This window comes from Caenorhabditis elegans, chromosome IV (genome assembly GCF_000002985.6).
Source record: "Caenorhabditis elegans chromosome IV".
Lineage (NCBI taxonomy): Eukaryota > Metazoa > Nematoda > Chromadorea > Rhabditida > Rhabditidae > Caenorhabditis > Caenorhabditis elegans.
The window spans coordinates 4,307,589-4,325,995 of record NC_003282.8 but is presented as its reverse complement, the minus strand read 5'-3'; the positions used below and the strand labels follow the sequence as shown (position 1 = coordinate 4,325,995).

Sequence of the window (18,407 nt, the reverse complement as noted above, 5' to 3'; positions counted from 1 at the left end):
GTTTTTGAAATTTCGAATTTAGCTAGTTTAGCTAGTAAAACTTAAGTACTTCCCACCAAAATTTAGAAAACAAAAGTTAGAATTTGGTCTGAATTGAAGTATTGCTAGAATCAATGTTTCATTAAAAATGTCTTTATTATACATGATTTTCGATATGGCGAAATTATTAGTGTCAAGAGAAACTGAGCAAGAACAACTAATTTTTACAAAAAATATTGCAAAAAGAAAACTAAAATTTAAAAAACAAAAGAGAACAATCATTTATTTACTATATATAAAGCGCGTGTCCTTCCGTCCGTTTGTAGTTTGTAGTTTGATCTTTGATCTTTCAACTCTCTTTTCTGTAGTTGGAAGAGATATTGGGTTAAGAGTTGGTGAGGGATAATGTCAAGGTACTGTAGTAGTACTGTAGGAGTACTGTAGGTATACGGTAGGGTTACTGTAGTTTGGGAAAAATTGGGTTTTTGTCTACAGAAGAGGTATTGGGTTGGGAGTGGGTAGGGGGGATAATGTCAAGGTACTGTAGTAGTACTGTAGGAGTACTGTAGGTATACGGTAGGGTTACTGTAGTTTAGGAAAAATTGAGGTTTTGTCTACAGAAGAGGTATTGGGTTGGGAGTTGGTGGGGGGGATAATGTCAAGGTACTGTAGTAGTATTGTAGGAGAACTGTAGGTATACGGTAGGGTTACTGTAGTTTGGGAAAAATTGAGTTTTTGTCTACAGAAGAGGTATTGGGTTGGGAGTTGCTGGGGGATAATGTCAAGGTACTGTAGTAGTACTGTAGGAGTACTGTAGGCATACGGTAGGGTTACTGTAGTCTGGGAAAAATTGAGTTTTTGTCTACAGAAGAGGTTTTGGGTTGGGAGTTGCTGGGGGATAATGTCAAGGTACTGTAGTAGTACTGTAGGAGTACTGTAGATACACGGTAGGGTTACTGTAGTTTAGGAAATTTTGAGTTTAAAACGTTTTCAAGAAGTGCTGGCTCGGGAGTTGGTAGGGAATAGTGTCAAGGTACTGTAGTGGTACTGTTGGGGTGCTGTAGGATTATTGTAGGATTATTGGAGTTTGGTGGAAAATTGCGTTTTAAGTTTTTGAAAATGTATTGGCTTGGGAATTGGTGAGGATAATGTCAAGATATTTTGATAGTTTCTTGCTTAGAGTCGGGAACATTTGGGAAGATGTGAAAGTTTCATTATTTTTTCATAAGACATTTTTGAATGATTGTGTCAAACATTTCAAATGTTGCCAGTCATTGGCCGCGCCGTAGGCGCGGTCAGCGGCTGGATTATAATATACAGTGCGTGCAACTTCTATAGCGCCCTCCTATTTTTTTTCGAGTTTCAGTACTTTCCAAAACTTTTTTCGAAAAATGGCGAATGCCATTTGATTTTAAATGTCAAAAGACCCCCTGTCGTAAATTTTTATCAAAAAATATCAAACATTACTAAGTCAAAAATCGTAAAAACGACCGTGCAACTTCTATAGCGCTCCCTCGAATTTTTCATATTTTTGATAAAATACCTAGTTTTATGAGATTTCTGAAATAAATATTGTATTATTCCTGAACAAAAATGATCATAAGGTCTTATTTTTTCTGTTTTGGAAATTTTGGAAAATACTGAAACTTGAAAAAAATAGGGGCGCAATAGAAGTTGCACGCACTGTATGAGTGAAACAGTGGAAAATCTGTGAATTTCTACCTAATGTACAATTTTGTTTTAGTGAAGCCACAGTAGAGAACAAAATAATTGAGTTTGTTTGAATTTGCAAAAAAAATCAATATTAAAATTAAAGCTTGCTGGAAGCCCATAAAAGGCCAAACAAAATTATCCGAGCTATATACTTCAAAATTTTACCGTTTCAATATGTACTCAAAACGAACAACTATTGGATGCATTCAGTACGATCGAATATCACACACTTTTCAAAAATGTTTTAATATTTTTTTTGTTTGCCAAAAAGTGACAATTTCTTAGTTTTTGTCACTCATTTACTGTTTTTTAAAAGCTTTCAACAAATCTATTTCCGTAAATATTGTATTTCCAACAAAAACAAGTAACAGCGTCTTGAAAAAAAAAGCAGAATTTACTTCAAAAAAGTAATCAAGATTCCATTTTTCGAATTGTCAACAGTTTCTGAAAGACCATAAAGTTGCAAAATTAAAAGAATTAAACAAAATCTAAAAAATGGGCAAATTCGTCCCGTCAAAAACTTAAAATTCTAAAATTCTACCGTTTCAAGATGCTTTCAAAGCTGACAAAGCTAGGTTTTCCCATTCGAATGTTCCCTCTTTGTTTCCGTCAATACTGCTGGTACAACAAACAACAAGTAATAGCAAAAATTTCAGTATTTACTACGAAAAAGTAATGAAATCTACAAACCCACAAAGTTGCAAACCAAACGAATTTAACAAAATCTCGAAGAGGCCCAAATTTGGCTTAGACGGAAATTCAACATTTCAAAATTTTACCGTTTCAAATTTTATTCAAAGCTACCAAAGATATTTGCGTTTTAATAAGTGGATTTCCTCAAAAGCTCGTTTTTTTTAAATTTATTTTGCTAATTTGCCAAAACTTTGACTGGAAATTATGGAAAATCTTAAATATTTATGGAGGGTTTTATTATGATAATCTATCAGTTTTGGTAAGTTGAATAAGTGTATTTACTCGTTAGAATAATCACTACCGACTGACAGTTGTGAAAATTGAATATCTATAATTTGTGAGTGAAACATGGAAAACTTTTTCTGTGATTCTTTCCCTAATGTAAGATTTTGTTTTAGTGAAACCACAGTAGAGAACAAAATACTTCATTATTAAAATCAAAGCTTGCTGGAAGCCAATAAAGTTGCAAAATTAAACAAAATCTCGAATAGTGCCAAATTTGGCTTGTACGAAAATTTAATATTCTAAAATTCTACCGTTTCAAATTTTATTCAAAAGTAACAACGATAATTGCATTTTAATCAATATATTGAAGATTGGGAATGGCCAAGAACAATTCATTTCAAGAGTGAAAAAAATGAAAAACTTTTACTGTTTCAGCATTTATAGTATACTAAATTATATCTTCCGTAATACTGTATTTGTAAGCCATGAACACTGATGTTGTAGAACAAATAAAATCTTTATATTTGTTTATTTATCTAGTTGTAATCGTATAATCAAATCAAAGAGAAATACAATATAAAATGTTCTTGAGATAAAAAAAGATAAAATTTAACTCCAATAAACAAACTTTGAGCTTTGAACTCCAAAATTGTACCATTTCAGGATGCTTTCAAAGCTAACAAACTTAGGTTTTCATATTCAAATTTTCAATATCTCTCAATACTGCAAGTTCAACAAACAGCAAGTTACAGCGAAAATTTTAGTAATTACAACGAAAAAAGTATTAAAATCGTTGTAAATTTTCAGCAGTTTTCTAAGTTTGCTGAATTTAAAATTGCAAAATTAAACGAATTTAATCAGTTAGAAGAGAACCAAATTTGCCTTGAACGAAGATTTAATTTTTTTTTAAATTCTACTTAAACGTTAGTCAAAGCTAACAAAGTTTATTGCGGTTAATTTTCGCATTCAGCTAGCTCGGAAACAGTCAAAATCAATTAATTTCAAGAGTTGAAAAATTTGCAACTTTTAAAATGCATTCAAAGTTGGCAAACATTTCTTTTTCATGCTGCAGCGATTGAAAAAAAATCTGGTTTGGACAAAAATTTACTATTTTAAAATTCTACCGTTTCAAATTTTAGTCAAAGCTAATAAAGCTAATTGAGTTTTAATTGATCCTTCTCATTCGGAAACTGTCAGGAACATTTGATTTCAAGAGTTAAAAAATTTGCAACTTTTACTGTTTCAAATTGCAATTAAAGTATAACAAATTACATCTTCAATAGAGCAGTTTTTTGAAAAAATCTCTTCTTCAGTTCCTGAAAGTCATGGAAACTATAATAGTAAAAAAGTAATAAACCTCTGGAATCCAACAAGTTTCTACCGTTTCAAGATGTACTTAAAGCGAACAAATGTTGGTTTAAGTATTGTGATCATCAGTCAATACCCTCAAACAAAAAGCACCAGTCACTTCATAAAGTTTATCATAAATAATCGATCAAAACCCAATACATTTACATTTCACAAATACACAAATAAAATCCAATTATTCTCTAGACACAAAAAAAGTCAATAATTCAAAACATTAAATCCACGAGTATCGATTCCTTATTTCTCGTCTCCTGTTCACGGCGGCCGCTCATCTCAACAGACGGGATCAATGGTTCATCGGAAAAGTCAATCAAATCCTCAACGAGCTCCGGAGTCGGAGTCAGAGTCGGAGTCGGAGTCGGCAGAGCCCGAATCTCCTCGGCGACACAAGCCCAAACATCCGAAAACTCTCCTCCATCTCCGGCTTCATCACTCTCTTGCATGCATTTTTCGACAAGAAGTGAGAGGGTCAACATCTTTGGGTACTTCTTCATGACACGAATCGACTGAAAAAAAAATAAAAAACAGGAATTCGGGAGATCCTGATCTACGACACCTACCTTTGCGTATCCAAAAATCTGCGACAATTTGGCGAGCAACTCGTCCTTCTTTCTCTGGTCCGCCTCTTCTTTCACACGTTTTTCAGTCTCACGGCGGGCTTCTTCAATGAGTTGAGCGTCGAGCTCGCGAGCAATATCCTCGTCGGCTTCTATGGATTGAGTGGAGCTCTGAAATCGTGAAATTTGAGTCAATGCTCATTAGCTCATTCCGCTACGCAGAATGAGCTATTAGCAGAAGTCGGTAGATGTCGGGTGCTGAGAAAGGGATATGTTTTACAGCGCCCGACATCTCACGAGTTCTGGTAGAAACCAGGAAATCTAATATATAGCTCAGGGAAGCCGGTAGGCTTGTAGGCCAAGAGACGACATTAGGCAGGCAGGCACTTTGAAAGGCAGGCACACTAAGTGAGCCAGCTTATGCCTGCCTGTGCACCTACGCGCCCAAGCCATACCTAAGTTTGCCTGCCTATCCTAGGCTCTAGGGCCTAGAGGAGCCCTAGGGCCTAGGCTCCCCCCGCCTTCCTTCACTCTTCAGGCCCTGGAAATCTACTCGCCTACACCATGCCTACCGACACTTGCAGGGTTCCGGCTCGCAGAATGAGCTATTAGCAGAAGCCAGTAGATGTCGGGTGCTGAGAAAGGGATGTGTTTTACAGCGCCCGACATCTCACGGGTTCTGGGATTCGAGCTGGGAAACCGGTAGGCTTGTTGGCTAGAATCAGGCTGGCACGCAGGCACCCTAGATGTTCCAGCCTATGCCTGAATGTATACCTACGCGCCTACTCCATGCCTACCAGTCTACCTACGTGCCTGAAGTCTGATTGCCTGCCTATGCTAGGCATTCGCCTTCACCAACCTCAGTTCTCTCTCCCGACTGTGTACTAGCAGTCGACTCAACCGAATCCGTAGTCGCCGAGTGCTTCGAAGTCCGACGCTGATGCTGATGCTGCTGCTGATGTCCACCTCCATCCACTCCACCACGACCAACCACCTCAGGCGGTGAGGATCCGTAGCGAATCACAAGACGAGTCGACGATGGATTACGTCTCGGCTGATGGTTGCCGTGGAAGCGTCTTGGCGAAGAATAGCGGCGACGGTGCTGGTGGTGAAGTTGATGGGGATTCGGAATGTGATGGGCTGGATGACCATGAGGTTGGTATGGATCCGGAGGTGCTTGGCCAGGACCATGATCATTGTGGATGTTGGTGTTGGATGGAACAGTGCAAGTTTGGCGATGGAACGGATTCTCCAGTGGTGGAGATGGAGGTCTGAAATTAGGATGTTTAAGGATCCTCGGGATCCTTGTGAACACCTACTCATCAAAGAATCCATCGTTGCCTCCTGCTCCCTCGATCTGCTCGTCGATTCCACCTCCCTGAATCATCTGAACCATACGCGTCCAGACGACCTTCTCCGGCACCAAAAGAGCCAACTTCTCGAGCCAATGACGTTGGTCGGAGAGCAGAAGCTGATGCTCCGAGCACGATCTCCAATCCGACAAGCCTTGATCACACTGGAGAGTTTGCTCCAGCGATGGACCATTTCTTCCGAGTGGACCGTCAATCGGGAACATGATGTCGTCTCCGTTGAACGTTGGCATCAAGAGTCTGCAAATTTTGAGTTAAGATGGCCGGATTTGGGGTCTACAAACTTGGAAAACTCGGCCATCAACTTTTTCCTGGTAACTTTTGAAATTATCGATTATTTCGAAAATTCGAGAAATAATCTATTTTTTTCTAAAATTCGAAAAATTATCGATTTTTCAAAAATTCGAGAAATAATCGATTTTTACGAAAATCGATGAAGTATCGATTTTTCTGGATTGCGAAATTATCGATTTTTCCCCTTTGGGCTCTGGCCTTCCCATTGAATTTTTTGCGCTCCATTGACAATCGCCTGCCGGACAACGCGTGGAAAAGCCGTGTACTCCACACGGACAAGTGCATTTAGTTTTACAGCTAAAACCGAGCCGCAACGCGACACGGAACGCGCCGTAAATCTACCCCAGATAGCCAAAATGGCCTAGTTCGGCAAAAACTCTTCCATTTCAATTCATGAGGAACACGGATTTCTGGCTTCCCTCATAAATTGAAATGGAAGAGTTTTTGCCGAACTAGGCCATTTTGGTTCGGCCATATATGGGAGAGATTTACGGCGCGTTGCGTGTCGCGGCTCGGTTTTAGTTGTAAAACTAAATGTATTTGTTCGTGTGAAGTACACGACTTTCCCACGCGTTGTCCGGCAGGCGATTGTCAATGGAGCGCGAGACTACTCAGAAATTCGGTATTCCCTGCGAGACCAATAATCAAGCTTTTCAAAGAAATCGATGGTAATTATCGATTTTTCTAAACAATCAATATTGCGAAACTATCGATTTTCCTCCGCCACGCCTTCAAAAAAATCAATAATCACCTTTGCTCAACGACATCGATCAAATGCGATTTGTTATCAGTGATTCCCTGCATCTGTGATCTTGCGACAAGGCATCCACCAGTCTCATAGGCCCGATTAACCATAATACGATTGACTTCGGTGTACTTCTCGCTACCGTAACCCGGTGTAAACTCGATCAAATTGAGACGATAAAGCATCATGAGCTCCGAGTATCTCGACGATTTTTCCGCATAATTCTTAAAGCAATACGGAAGAAGAGCGATCGCTTGATGTCCACGACAGATGAAATGCCATAGGGCAATGGTGACACCGCGGACGTTTAGCTTCTTGTCACGGTCGCAATGTGCGTAACTGAAATATTGCGAAATTATTGATTTTCTGGAAATAATCGATTTTCCAAATATAAAAAATCGATTTTTTATATTGCGAAATTATCGATTTTCTGAATTAAATGCGGCCAGGCTTAGCCAGTTTATCGATTTTCTTGCATATAATCCTTGAAAAAGAAAAATTCAGAGAAAACTGCTTAAAAATCGATAATTCTCTCAATTTTCCAATTAATCGATTATTGCGAAACTATCGATTTTTCCAAAATTCGAGAAATTACCGATTTTCTAAAACGAATTCGGTAGCGCGCTACAATTTTATCGAATTTTCAGCAGTTAATCATCGAATTTCGGAGAAAACTGCTCAAAAATCGATAATTCGCACAATTTTTCGAAGTATTGATTTTTATTAAAATTATCGATTTTTCCAGCCGCTGTATTGCGAAATAATCATTTTTTTCGAAATATTGCGAAATCGTCGATATTTCGGGTATTGCGAAATAATCGATTTTTGTTCGGTATTGCGAAATAATCGATTTTCTGGACGAAATTTGGGCGATTTAAATAGATTTATTGACTTTCAAGCACACTTCAAAAAATCGATAATCCCGCTACATGGCCGCCGCCAAAAGTATTATTTTTTACTCAAAATATCGATTTTTCCGATATTGCGGAAAAATCGATCGATTTTCTCGAAGGGCGATTTTATTGATTTTCAAGAAGCACACTTTCAAAAATCGATATTTCCGCTACGTGGCCGCCGCCGCGAAAGTATTGATTTTTACTCAAAATATCGATTTTTCAGTCGCGCTGTATTGCAATATTGCAAATTTATCGAGTTTTCAAAATATTGCGAAATTATCGATTTTTACGATATTGCGAAATAATCGATTTTTCCGGTATTGCGAAATAATCGATTATCTGTAAGAAATTTGCACGATTTTATTGATTTTCAATCAGCACACTTTAAAAAATCGATAATTCCGCTACGTGGCCGCCGTATCGATTTTTACTCAAAATATCGATTTTTCCAGTGGCGCCGCTAAACCCTATTATGCGAAATAATCGATTTTTCCAATATTGCGAAATTATCGATTTTTCCCCTTTTTTTAGCGATTTTTCCAGGAAAAACTCACGAGTATCCAACTTCGACGGCATTCATAAAAACCGGTCGAAGCAGTGTCGGCACCGAATTTCCGTGATGATGACGTGGACGGGCGGTGCGTGTCTGTTCATTTGCAACGACTGAAAGGCTGCTTTCCCATCCGAAATTATCGACATTCATTGTTCAATACTGTGTGTATGACTGCGTGTGTGTGTGCAGTAGGCAATTGAGAAAAGTCAGAAATAATTCAATTTTTCGCAATTTCTCGTAAAATCGATTTTTTGGTTTTTTTTGTTTTGCCATGTTTTTGCCACGCGTTGAGGCTATTTTCCTAGTGCTAGCGGGGGGGTCACGTTTGAAAATTTAATTTTTTTTTCAATAATTTTTAAATTTCAGCTGAATTCAGCAGTTTTTATTCCCCAACAAAAAAAAAGAAGAAACACTTGGTGAGATTATCATAAAAGCGTAACGCTAGAGATACGGGGGGGGGGGGGGGATATATCGTAATATGATAATTAATAATATTTCGAGACAAAAAAAAGAGATACAGAGAGAGAGAACACAAAAAACAAATATTTAGGGAAATGCAGCAGTTTTTTTTTCTAGAAGAAAAAGTGAAGGATTACTGTATGCGGTGTGTGGGCGTTGTGGGGAGGAGTGGTACTGTACTACCAGTTCAATAAATTGCGGTGCAGGGGGGAATAAAAAGAAAAAAGAAATGAAAAAAAGAACAAGTGAAAATAGAGGTTTTTTAGTGGTGATAAAGAGAGATCTTTTAAAAATTCCATGAAATCTCCATATCGTGGATTTTGAAAACGGCAAAAAAAAGGTACCTGACCTATAAAACAGTTTGACGAACGAATAACTTTTGAGATTTTTAGAGAAAAAAGGGGAAAAAGTGGCAAAAGAGTTGAAAATCCACAACAAAAAAACAATTATGAGAAAGCATTGGGGGCTCGAATCGAGATAGAAAGAGATATGGGACAATTTTATTCTTCAAGGTTTTCGCAGATTCCTTGCTAATTCCAACGGGTTGAACGGCTTCGTCTCGAGTTTGTTTCAGCTGAAAAAAATTGAGGGTTTTTAAGGGGATTTTAAGATTTTTGAGCGGGAAAACAGAGATCACGCCTATTTTTCCGTGCGGCACGGAAAAATGGGCGTGGTTTCGATTGAGACCACGCCTATTTTTCTGTGCCGCATGGAAAAATTGCTTCTTCAAAAAACTCACCACTCGCTGGTGGTGGTGGTGGAGCTGGAGCATCAACTGTCGATCCGAACATTGAAAAAACTCGGTCCTGAAGCGACATACTGTGCTCAGCTGGAGCATCGTCGGCACTTTCGCTAGCGGCTCCACGAGTTCGAGAACGTGTGCTCGGAGATTTGACGACGACGCTTGTGGGTTTTGGAGCACCACCGACGGATGGAGCAATTGTCGTGGTGGGGGCCGTGTTGGATGATGAGGGATGATCGTCGAGTGGGATCGCCGAGAGCTGGAAAAGAAATCTATGAAAAATTCAGAAGGGGCGGGGCGTCGAATTGCAAACCTGCCGCGCGGTTCTCTTCTTTTTTTTTGGTTTTCTAAAGTGTTTTTTGGAGAAATTCCAAATTTTTTTGCTTTTTGGTCCATTTTTTGGCTCTCATGTCGTTTTACGCAAAACTACTCAGGATTCTGCACGATTTTCCTCATTTTTACTGCATTTACCGTTTAAAATAGCCTTTTTCAAATAATTTTGGGGTTTTTCAATGAATTTTTGGTGGGAAACTTGATAATTACAGAGAAAATACTAGAAATTAGTAATTTTCAATGGAAAATGTAGTAAAAATTGAGGAAAATCCTGCAGAATCTTGCGTAGTTCACCGTAATTCGACATAAATGCTGAAAACAATTTTTTAATGCTCTCATGTCGATTTAAGCAGAACTACTCAGGATTCTGCACGATTTTCCTCATTTTTAATGAATTTTCCATTTAAAATAGCCTTTTTCGAGTAATTTTGGGGTTTTTTCCACAAAAATCGATGAATTTTCGGTGGGAAACTTGATAATTACGAAGAAAATACTAGAAATAATCAATTTTAAATGGAAAATTCAGTAAAAAAATGAAGAAAATCCGTCGATTTACGCAGAACTACTCAGGATTCTGCACGATTTTCCTCATTTTTACTGCATTTTCCATTTAAAATAGCCTTTTTCTAGTAATCTTGGGGGTTTTCAACCAAAATCGATGAATTTTTGGTTATTTTAAAAGGAAAAAACAGTAGAAAATGAGGATAATCGTGCAGAATCTTGCGTAGTTCACCGTAAATCGACATTTTCACATTTCCAAGCTCCAAATCTCCAAAAAAAATTCCGTCCGCACCTCAACATTCACCAAATCCTCGCCTTCCGTACTCGGAATAAATCCACGTCGAGTCACTGCCGGTGGCGTCGAGCACTCGCCAGCTTCACGCTTCTGTGATCTACGACTATTGTACTCGGCAAATGTGATCTTCTTCGGATTCTTCTTCTCCTCGGGCGCCACCGACGACTCTTTCGACGATGATTCAGACGCTTCTCGCTCGATTCCATCAACTTCTTCGGTTTTTTTGAGCGGCGGGTTTTGAGCAGTAGGCTTTGCAGGCGGCTTTTGCGGAGATTTCGGCTTCTTTTCCACTTTTTCTACAGCCTTTTCCACAGCCTTTTCAGACTTCGGCGCTGGGCCAGGCTCGTTGGTCTTCTTAGGCTCCTTCCTGTGCTCCTTCTTCTCCTTTTCCACCGCCTTCTTCTTCGCCTCCCTCTTCCTGGACCGCTCCTTCATCCGATTCTCCTCCTCAATCTGAGCTCGAACTTCCGAGAAATCCGGCGACTGCCCTGCGAGGAGCCCACTTCGTTCTTCATTCATTATATAATCCGGCAAAATCATCTCCAAAACCGTCGAGTTGCGGGCCTGCTCGCGGAGCTCCTTCTCAATGAGCGCGAGCGCGAATGATGTCGGAGCAACATTCTTCGAGCGTTTCGCGACAGGAGTCTTCCCAGTAGCGGAGGCTGTTCGTTTTCTGGAATCATTGGCGGTGGTGGCTTTCGGTGTGGCCACAGTAGTTGCTCGCACACGTTTCGCCGATGAAGCTGGCTCGGATTTCGGTGGAACGACGCTTCGCACTGAAAAAATTTCGAAAATTAGATGAATTTTCGATTAAAAATCAAAAATTAGCTGAATTTTCGATTAAAAATCAAAAATTAGATGAATTTTCGATTAAAAATCAAAAATTAGATGAATTTTCGATTAAAAATCCCTCACTTCTCTTATTTTTCGCCGGAGGCTCCGTAGGCGTCGCAAAGCTTGAAGTGCTCGGCTGAGTTGTTCGGCTCACAGATCGACGTGAAGCCGGTGGTGATGGTGCTGGTACAGGAATCGATGCTTCTGGAGCATCTTCTCGAGCCGCGGTGCCGGCGGCTTCCAACACACCAGGAGTCACAGATTTCGAGCGACGTCGTGCTTCTTTACGCTTTCCTTCCTCTTCTTGGCGGCGGAACATCTCTTCGGCTTGCTGGATGCGACGTTCTTCTCGCGCCTGGAAAATTTTAATTTTTTTTGGAAAATTTCACTATTTACAGATGGAACCACGTTTTCAAGATCTGTTCAAAAACAAGATCTACGTTTTCAGGATCTGGCACCGTGCCAACTGTGGTTTTCTCGATGAAAAACGAAACAACGATGCTCCGATGTTACGCGTCGCGTGTTTTTTAGCGTATCTTCTAGAAGAAAATTTAAAAAATATCTTTCTGAACGCTAAACAACACGCGACGCGTAAAATCGGAGCATCGTTTTTTTTTTCGTTTTTCATCGAGAAAACCGCAGTTGGCACGATGCCAGATCCTGAAAACGTAGATCTTCTTTTCGTAGATCTTGTTTTTGCACAAATCTTGAAAACGTGGTGCCTCGAATTTACACCTGGAATTCTATGCAACGTGGGAAAAAAAACGTTGGAAAATTTGGAAAAACCCTGCCGCATGGTTTTTTGTGGATTTTTTAAAAAATAAAATCTTAACTTTAAGTGCTTTTTCTCTATTTTTCGGGAAAAAAAAAATCACAAAAGTGCTTTTTTTTTTAGCAAAATTTAAATTTTAAATTTCAGAGTGAAAAAAAAAAAAAAAGTTTTTTTTTTATTTTTACCGTTATCGAATTAGTAGATTCTGGTGCTGCTGCCGCCGAAGCTTCCATCTTCTTCCTCTCCTTCGCCTTCTTCTCCTTCTCGGCCGCCTTCTCCGCCTCCAACCTCGCCTTCTCCGCCTCATCCATCTGCTTCGTCTTCGCGGCCCGTTCCCGCCGAACTTCCTCCTCAAGCCTCCGACGCTCCTCATCAGCTCGACGAGCTTCTTCAGCCTCTTGCTTCTTATGATCCATCGCTCGATGTCGTTCGGCCGCGAATCGACGTCTCTCACTTTCGAATGGACACGCCTGGAGCTCCTTCATATGCTCAGCACACTCGAGCTCAACCTCTGATTCTCGCCAATCCGCATCGAATGGAAGTGTGACTTCCGTGTTTCTCGTGATATCCTTCGTCGCGACAATCATAATACCCAGTGTGGCATTCGAGCCGAGCACGTGCTTCAGAACACAGTTGGGAACACACGATCTCCGCGTAAACTTCGTATCATTTCCTTTCCGCTTCGTATCGATACAAACCAGCTCCTGCCCGTCACCCATATCCTCGCCGGCGGTTCCTTTCATCAATCCATCGTACATAAAAATGCAATTTCCTCCGCCAGGCTGCCGTTTCACCTCACTCGACATCGAGACGTGTCCATTCACTTCGAGAATCACCTGCCGAATCTGCACAAGATCCGTCGTGACCAGAGCCTCAACGGCTTCCTCCACAAACATTCGACGAGCCTTTTTGTGGAGACGCGACTCGGCGAGCAGCGTGTCCGCACCTGCGGTCTGCTCCATTCCAAACAGCAGAGCCGACGCCTGCTTCGAGTAGTCATTGAGCTGAGCGACACGGGGTTCCGCCGGTTGTTGGAGAGCCATTGGCGCCGATTTTCGCGATGTTGATGGCTGTGATGACTTCTGCTTCTGCTCCACCGGCTCACTCTTCCTCTTTTGCTTCCTGGCCGCCGCTCGAAGCCGATTCAAAATCCGCTCCTGCTCTCGAGCCGCTTCCGCCTTCGACACGGGAAGCCGCCTCGGCAAGCACATCTCGCATTTGTACTTTGACGTGTTGCTCTTCAGCGTCAGACCCATACAAGCCATATGCTGCCACGTCTTGCATCCCTCACACTCGATCGTATCCCCATCACCATGATCCATACCACAGTGGCATCGCATCGTCCAGCTCTCCTCGGCGGCTTCATCGATTCCCTCGGATTCGGAATCCGAATTCTTCGCGTTTGCTCCATTTCGAGCCGACATTGCGACAGTCTGTGCTCGTGGCGGTAGGGTTCGAGCTCCTCCAGATCTTTGAGGCTGCACTGCAACTGAAGGATGCCTCGTTCCCTTCGGCCTTCCACGTGGACGATGAGCAATCGAATCAGTGTGCTGAAATTGTGATGGTGGTGGTGGAGGCTGTTGCTGAAGTGGCATCGCTCCCATCAGAGCATCATATCTTCCAGAACTTGGTCGTTTTCTCTGATCCATCGGCATTTGATGATGATGCTGCTGCTGCTGATGATGCATCTGATAAGTCTGAGCTCGTGCGGCACTTCCACTGACAGTTCTCTGCCGAGCAGCAGCAGAGCTCCCAGATTGTCCGGTAAACTCGTCAGCACTGAATCTCAACAAATCGGCAATCTTCGAGATCGTCTCCTTGTCCTTTGGAGTGTCCGGCTGGCGTGGTTTCGATTCGAACACGGATTGAACCATTGCCAGGGTCTCGTCTTGATGATGGGGACGGAGGACAAGTGGTGGTGGTGGTGGTGGAACGTGTGGCGGAGCAGCATCTTGTGGAAGAATGGAGGTACTTGAAGTCGGCTTTTCCTGAAAATTTAAAGATTTAATTTGTTTTTCTTTAGTTTTTGAACGTTTTTGAACCCTAAAATAAGCTTAAATAAAAGTATTTTGTAATAAAATTCGAGAAAAATGGACTAATCTAGGTAAAATCTCCATTTTCGGCAAATTTTGCGCTGAATTATCCCATATGTTGGCCTTTAAAATATGAAATAATGAATGAAAGCCAATTTCGGGCCGCAAAACTGGCCAAAATTACAATTTTTAGTTAAATCAGGCCATTTTTCTCGAATCTTCACCACGACATGGGCCCTGAAAATTGAAATATTTAATACTTTTGAGCGTATAGACCTTAAAATAGGCTTAAATGAACAAAGTTCCTTTTGAAAATTCGAGAAAAATGGCATATTTTCGCTAAAATCTCCAATTTCGGCCTGTTTTGCAGTCCAAAATTGAGATTTTTAGCTAAAATTAGGCCATTTTTTTTTCGAATTTTCACCACGATATGGGTCCTGAAAATTGAAATTTTTAATATATTTCTTCAGTTTTGAGCGTATAGACCTTAAAATAAGCTTAAATGAACGAAATTCCGCCCTAATCTAGCTTCTTTTTGCTAAAATCTCCATTTTCGGTCCAAAATTGACTTTGTTTTTGATTTATCATCCTTTATCCCATATTTGAGCCTTTAAAATATGAAATAAAGGATTATAATTCAAAAAAAGTCAATTTCGGGCCGCAAAACTGGCCAAAATTGACAAAATTGACATTTTTAGTTAAATCAGGCAATTTTTTTTTTTGAGCGTGTAGACCTTAAAATACGTTTAAATGAAAAAAAATCCTGATGAAAATTCGAGAAAAATGGCCTAATCTAGCTAAAATCTCCATTTTTGGCCAGTTTTTAGTCCAACATTGGAGATTTTTAGCTAAAATTAGGCCATTTTTCTCGAATTTTCACCGCGAAATTCGCTATTTTACGATTATTCTATCAAAAATCACCTTATCCGTAGTGAGCCTGGCAAAATGAGCATTCTTCTCCTCCTGAGTCATTCGATGCGGCGGCGTCGGCTTCAGGATTACTTTTGGAGGATCTTCTGGAGCAGCATCCGGCACATCTTCTGGAGCAGCAGCAGCAGCCGACTCCTCTGGCGGATCCTCTTCAGTCAACTGTGCTGGTAGCTGATCACTAGCCTTCGGAATCGGCGTCGAGTAGGTATCCGTCACCTTAACCTGGAATCTTCTCGGCTCCAGCACTGGCGTCTGATGTTCTTGTGGAACTCGTTCCGAAAGTCGGCGAGTCGGTGAGCGGAGCAAGTCCTCCTGAGCCATAGATGGTCTTGGCGCTCTGCTAGAAGCTCCTGGTCTCTGCTGAATCACAATCACTTCCGCGGATCTTTGAGCTGCAGCAGCCGGAAATTGTGGAGCCGCCCGTTGACGGTTCATCTGCTGAAGCTCCTGTCGTTGCTCCGGAGTCATTCTGTGAGGAGCCACGTCGACAACTCTGTGCGGTGGAGCAGCTGCTGGAGCAACAGGATGCTCAAACTCTTGGGTATCCATCGGACGAGTCACATGGGTCGGACGAGCACGATTATTGTTCGCCGCTCCTCCAATCATTCCAGGTCTAGCTTGTGGTGGAACACGACGCATCGGATTAGCTCCTCCACCTGGCACCGCATTCACGATATGCTGATAAGAGCCGGGTGTTGGATCCGCCGGAGCCGGGGCAGCACGTTGCTGTAAGCTTCCACGTGCTCCAGCTTGATGATACATTTGTTGTTGCTGCTCTCGAGCTCTGTTGATCGCGTTGGCGGCCGGCGAGTTTCGTGGTGGAAGTAGCCCGCGCATTGGTAGACCATTTCCAAAATCGTTCATGACGCGATATTGCGGACCATCTCGGACGACGCTGAAAATTCAGATTTTTAATGTTTTCTAGTGTTTTTTTTAGTGTTTTTAAAGGCTTTTTTAGGCTTTTTAATGTGGAGTAGCGCCAGTGTGGAAATTGCTTTAAAACACGCCTATGGTACCACAATGACCGAATATCATGATAAAAAATTCAAAAAAATTTTCTAGATTTTAAATGATTTTTTTTGAAAATTGAAAAAATCTCAGTTTTCCCCTAATTCCTATTTGAATTTCCGCCAATTGGATTTGTTCGATGGAGCGCGCTTGCACGTTTTTAAATTTATTTATTTTAAAATTTTTGTTATTTTCCACCGATTTTTAATGTTTTCGGTGTATTTTTGCTCGAATTTTAGAGAAAAAGTCACAATAAATGCAAATTTTCGATTAAAAAAGCACGCTTACAGGCGTAAAAATGAAAAAGTAACGCTTTTCAACGATTTCAAACCTGAATTAACTAATGTCACTCTAATTTCAGGCGTAAATCAGTGAAATTAGTTAATTCAGGTTTGAAATCGTTTAAAGGCGTTACTTTTTCATTTTTACGCCTGTAATCGTGTTTTTTAATCGAAAATTTGCATTTATTTTGACTTTTTCTCTAAAATTCAAGCAAAAATACAACGAAAACTTTAAAAATCGGTGGAAAATAACAAAAAATAAAATGAATAAAAATAAAAACGTGCAAGCGCGCTCCACCGAACAAATCCAATTGGCGGAATTTCAAATAGGAATTAGGGGAAAACTTAGATTTTTTCAATTTTCAAAAAATCATTTAAAATCTAGAAAATTTTTTTGAATTTTTTTATCAAGATATTCGGTCATTGTGACCACATAGGCATGTTTTAAAGCAATTTCCCCACAGGGTGTAGTCTTTATTCAGGCCTTTTCGGGCTTTTTCAGACTTCTAAGCCTTCCATACCCTCTCTGCTGCATTCTCGAATCCATTCCACCATACTCCACTTGATTTCCACCGATCGAGAAAGGCTGCGCAGCAACCATCGGCCGATTTTGAATATTATGGCGCACAGGAAGCTGTTGCTGCTGGGAAGCCACTGACGTTGATGGAAGACCACCGCCCGCCTGCTGGTTTCGTCGGTACTGTGTTCCCGGGGATCCCGGGCCGACGGCGTCTTCGGGCATCCATTGCTTGACAATGTTGCAGTCTTCGTCCAGGCCGGCGATACACGGGAACGGGCCTTCTGTCGGGAGAATGATTCGGTCCGCGGGATCCGGCGGATCGTAGTTGTGGTCCTGAAATATACAGAAAATTAAGTTTTGCATTGCAAATATTGATTTAAAAATGGAAAATAGCCTCTAAAATCGAGATTTTTCTTTTTCCTTACACTATACGGCAACCAGAAGTTTGCCCTCAGAATCGCCTCTTCCACATCAGTATCATCATCAGAATCGATCCAAACTGTGTCTTCAGTCGGTCGTTCGGCTGCCAATTGTTCTTGTTCTGTCAATGGACGAGCATCTGCTGCTGCTGGTTCACCAAAATTATTCGCTCTCTGCTGTGGAGCAACGTAGTTTGGCGGATTGTAGGCCGCCGGTTGAAAGACTGGAATCTGAGGAATCTGCTGCGGCTCGGGGATTTGCGGTTCGTGGTAGAATTCCTGATTCTCCATTTGATGGTCAACTGGGTAATTGTCTGGAGCCTCGTGTGTCGCTTCAGAAGCTTGTGGATCCTCTGAGACTCCTTGAATGGGCTCTGAAAATTTTTAAACTTAGATTTCGCGCCATTACACAGCAAAATCCTACCTTGAGCCATAACAATTGGCTCGGCGATTTCGGGTTGTTGTTGCTGTGGTGGTGGTTGCTCGAAGAGCTCCTCGTCGGCTGGAAGCGTATGCTCTCCGTCTGCCATTTTTCCTTGTCTAGCGACGACGACTTTCTGGCATGCAATACTTGACGAACCTGAAAATTGACAAAATTAAGGTGAGAACAATCGATAAAATTAGAAAAACTATCGAATACGCCAGGAAAAAAATTGAGAGACATGAAAAACCAAAGAAAACGCCAGGAAAAATATCAAAAATCAATAATTTCCGCATGATTGTGGAGAGATGTTTGAAAAAATCGTAGCATGGTTTTATTACGCTTTTCTTCAGATTTTACCTACTTTTTCAATAAAACTAATCATTTCTAACGTTTTTACATCAAAAAACTGATCAAAAACCTGTCGGAATATTTTTTTCCAGCCGATTTTTCAAAAAATTCAAAG

The 18,407-nt window shown here is 41.0% G+C and overlaps 2 protein-coding genes and 6 non-coding genes across 8 annotated transcripts; 5 read left to right on the top strand and 3 right to left on the bottom strand.

The window, feature by feature from the left end:
* Positions 1 to 1,902: 1,902 nt before the first annotated feature.
* Positions 1,903 to 1,923, top strand: 21ur-9056. Its single transcript, NR_053088.1, has one exon.
* Positions 1,924 to 2,277: 354 nt separating this feature from the next.
* On the top strand, positions 2,278 to 2,298 carry 21ur-13355. The gene has a single exon (NR_053087.1).
* A 218-nt stretch (positions 2,299 to 2,516) lies between these two features.
* Positions 2,517 to 2,537, top strand: 21ur-13634. The gene has a single exon (NR_053086.1).
* Positions 2,538 to 2,668: 131 nt separating this feature from the next.
* On the bottom strand, positions 2,669 to 2,689 carry 21ur-9890. The gene has a single exon (NR_053085.1).
* A 277-nt stretch (positions 2,690 to 2,966) lies between these two features.
* On the top strand, positions 2,967 to 2,987 carry 21ur-13435. The gene has a single exon (NR_053084.1).
* A 1,048-nt stretch (positions 2,988 to 4,035) lies between these two features.
* On the top strand, positions 4,036 to 4,056 carry 21ur-9838. The gene has a single exon (NR_053083.1).
* An 18-nt stretch (positions 4,057 to 4,074) lies between these two features.
* Positions 4,075 to 8,638, bottom strand: Y24D9B.1 (RNase NYN domain-containing protein). Its single transcript, NM_068139.5, has 6 exons — positions 8,395 to 8,638; positions 6,951 to 7,283; positions 5,855 to 6,145; positions 5,395 to 5,806; positions 4,539 to 4,706; positions 4,075 to 4,484 (listed from the first exon to the last, which is right to left on the bottom strand). Exons 1-6 carry the CDS (start codon positions 8,541 to 8,543, stop codon positions 4,185 to 4,187), a joined length of 1,653 nt encoding a protein of 550 aa, NP_500540.2. The 5' UTR covers positions 8,544 to 8,638; the 3' UTR covers positions 4,075 to 4,184.
* A 217-nt stretch (positions 8,639 to 8,855) lies between these two features.
* On the bottom strand, positions 8,856 to 18,100 carry set-9 (Histone-lysine N-methyltransferase set-9). The gene is made up of 9 exons (NM_001392293.1): positions 17,945 to 18,100; positions 17,527 to 17,894; positions 17,103 to 17,434; positions 15,284 to 16,187; positions 12,515 to 14,317; positions 11,639 to 11,912; positions 10,721 to 11,499; positions 9,592 to 9,853; positions 8,856 to 9,426 (listed from the first exon to the last, which is right to left on the bottom strand). The coding sequence occupies exons 1-9, from the start codon at positions 18,048 to 18,050 to the stop codon at positions 9,383 to 9,385; spliced, it is 4,872 nt and encodes a 1,623-aa protein (NP_001379880.1). The 5' UTR covers positions 18,051 to 18,100; the 3' UTR covers positions 8,856 to 9,382.
* Between the last annotated feature and the right edge of the window lie 307 nt (positions 18,101 to 18,407).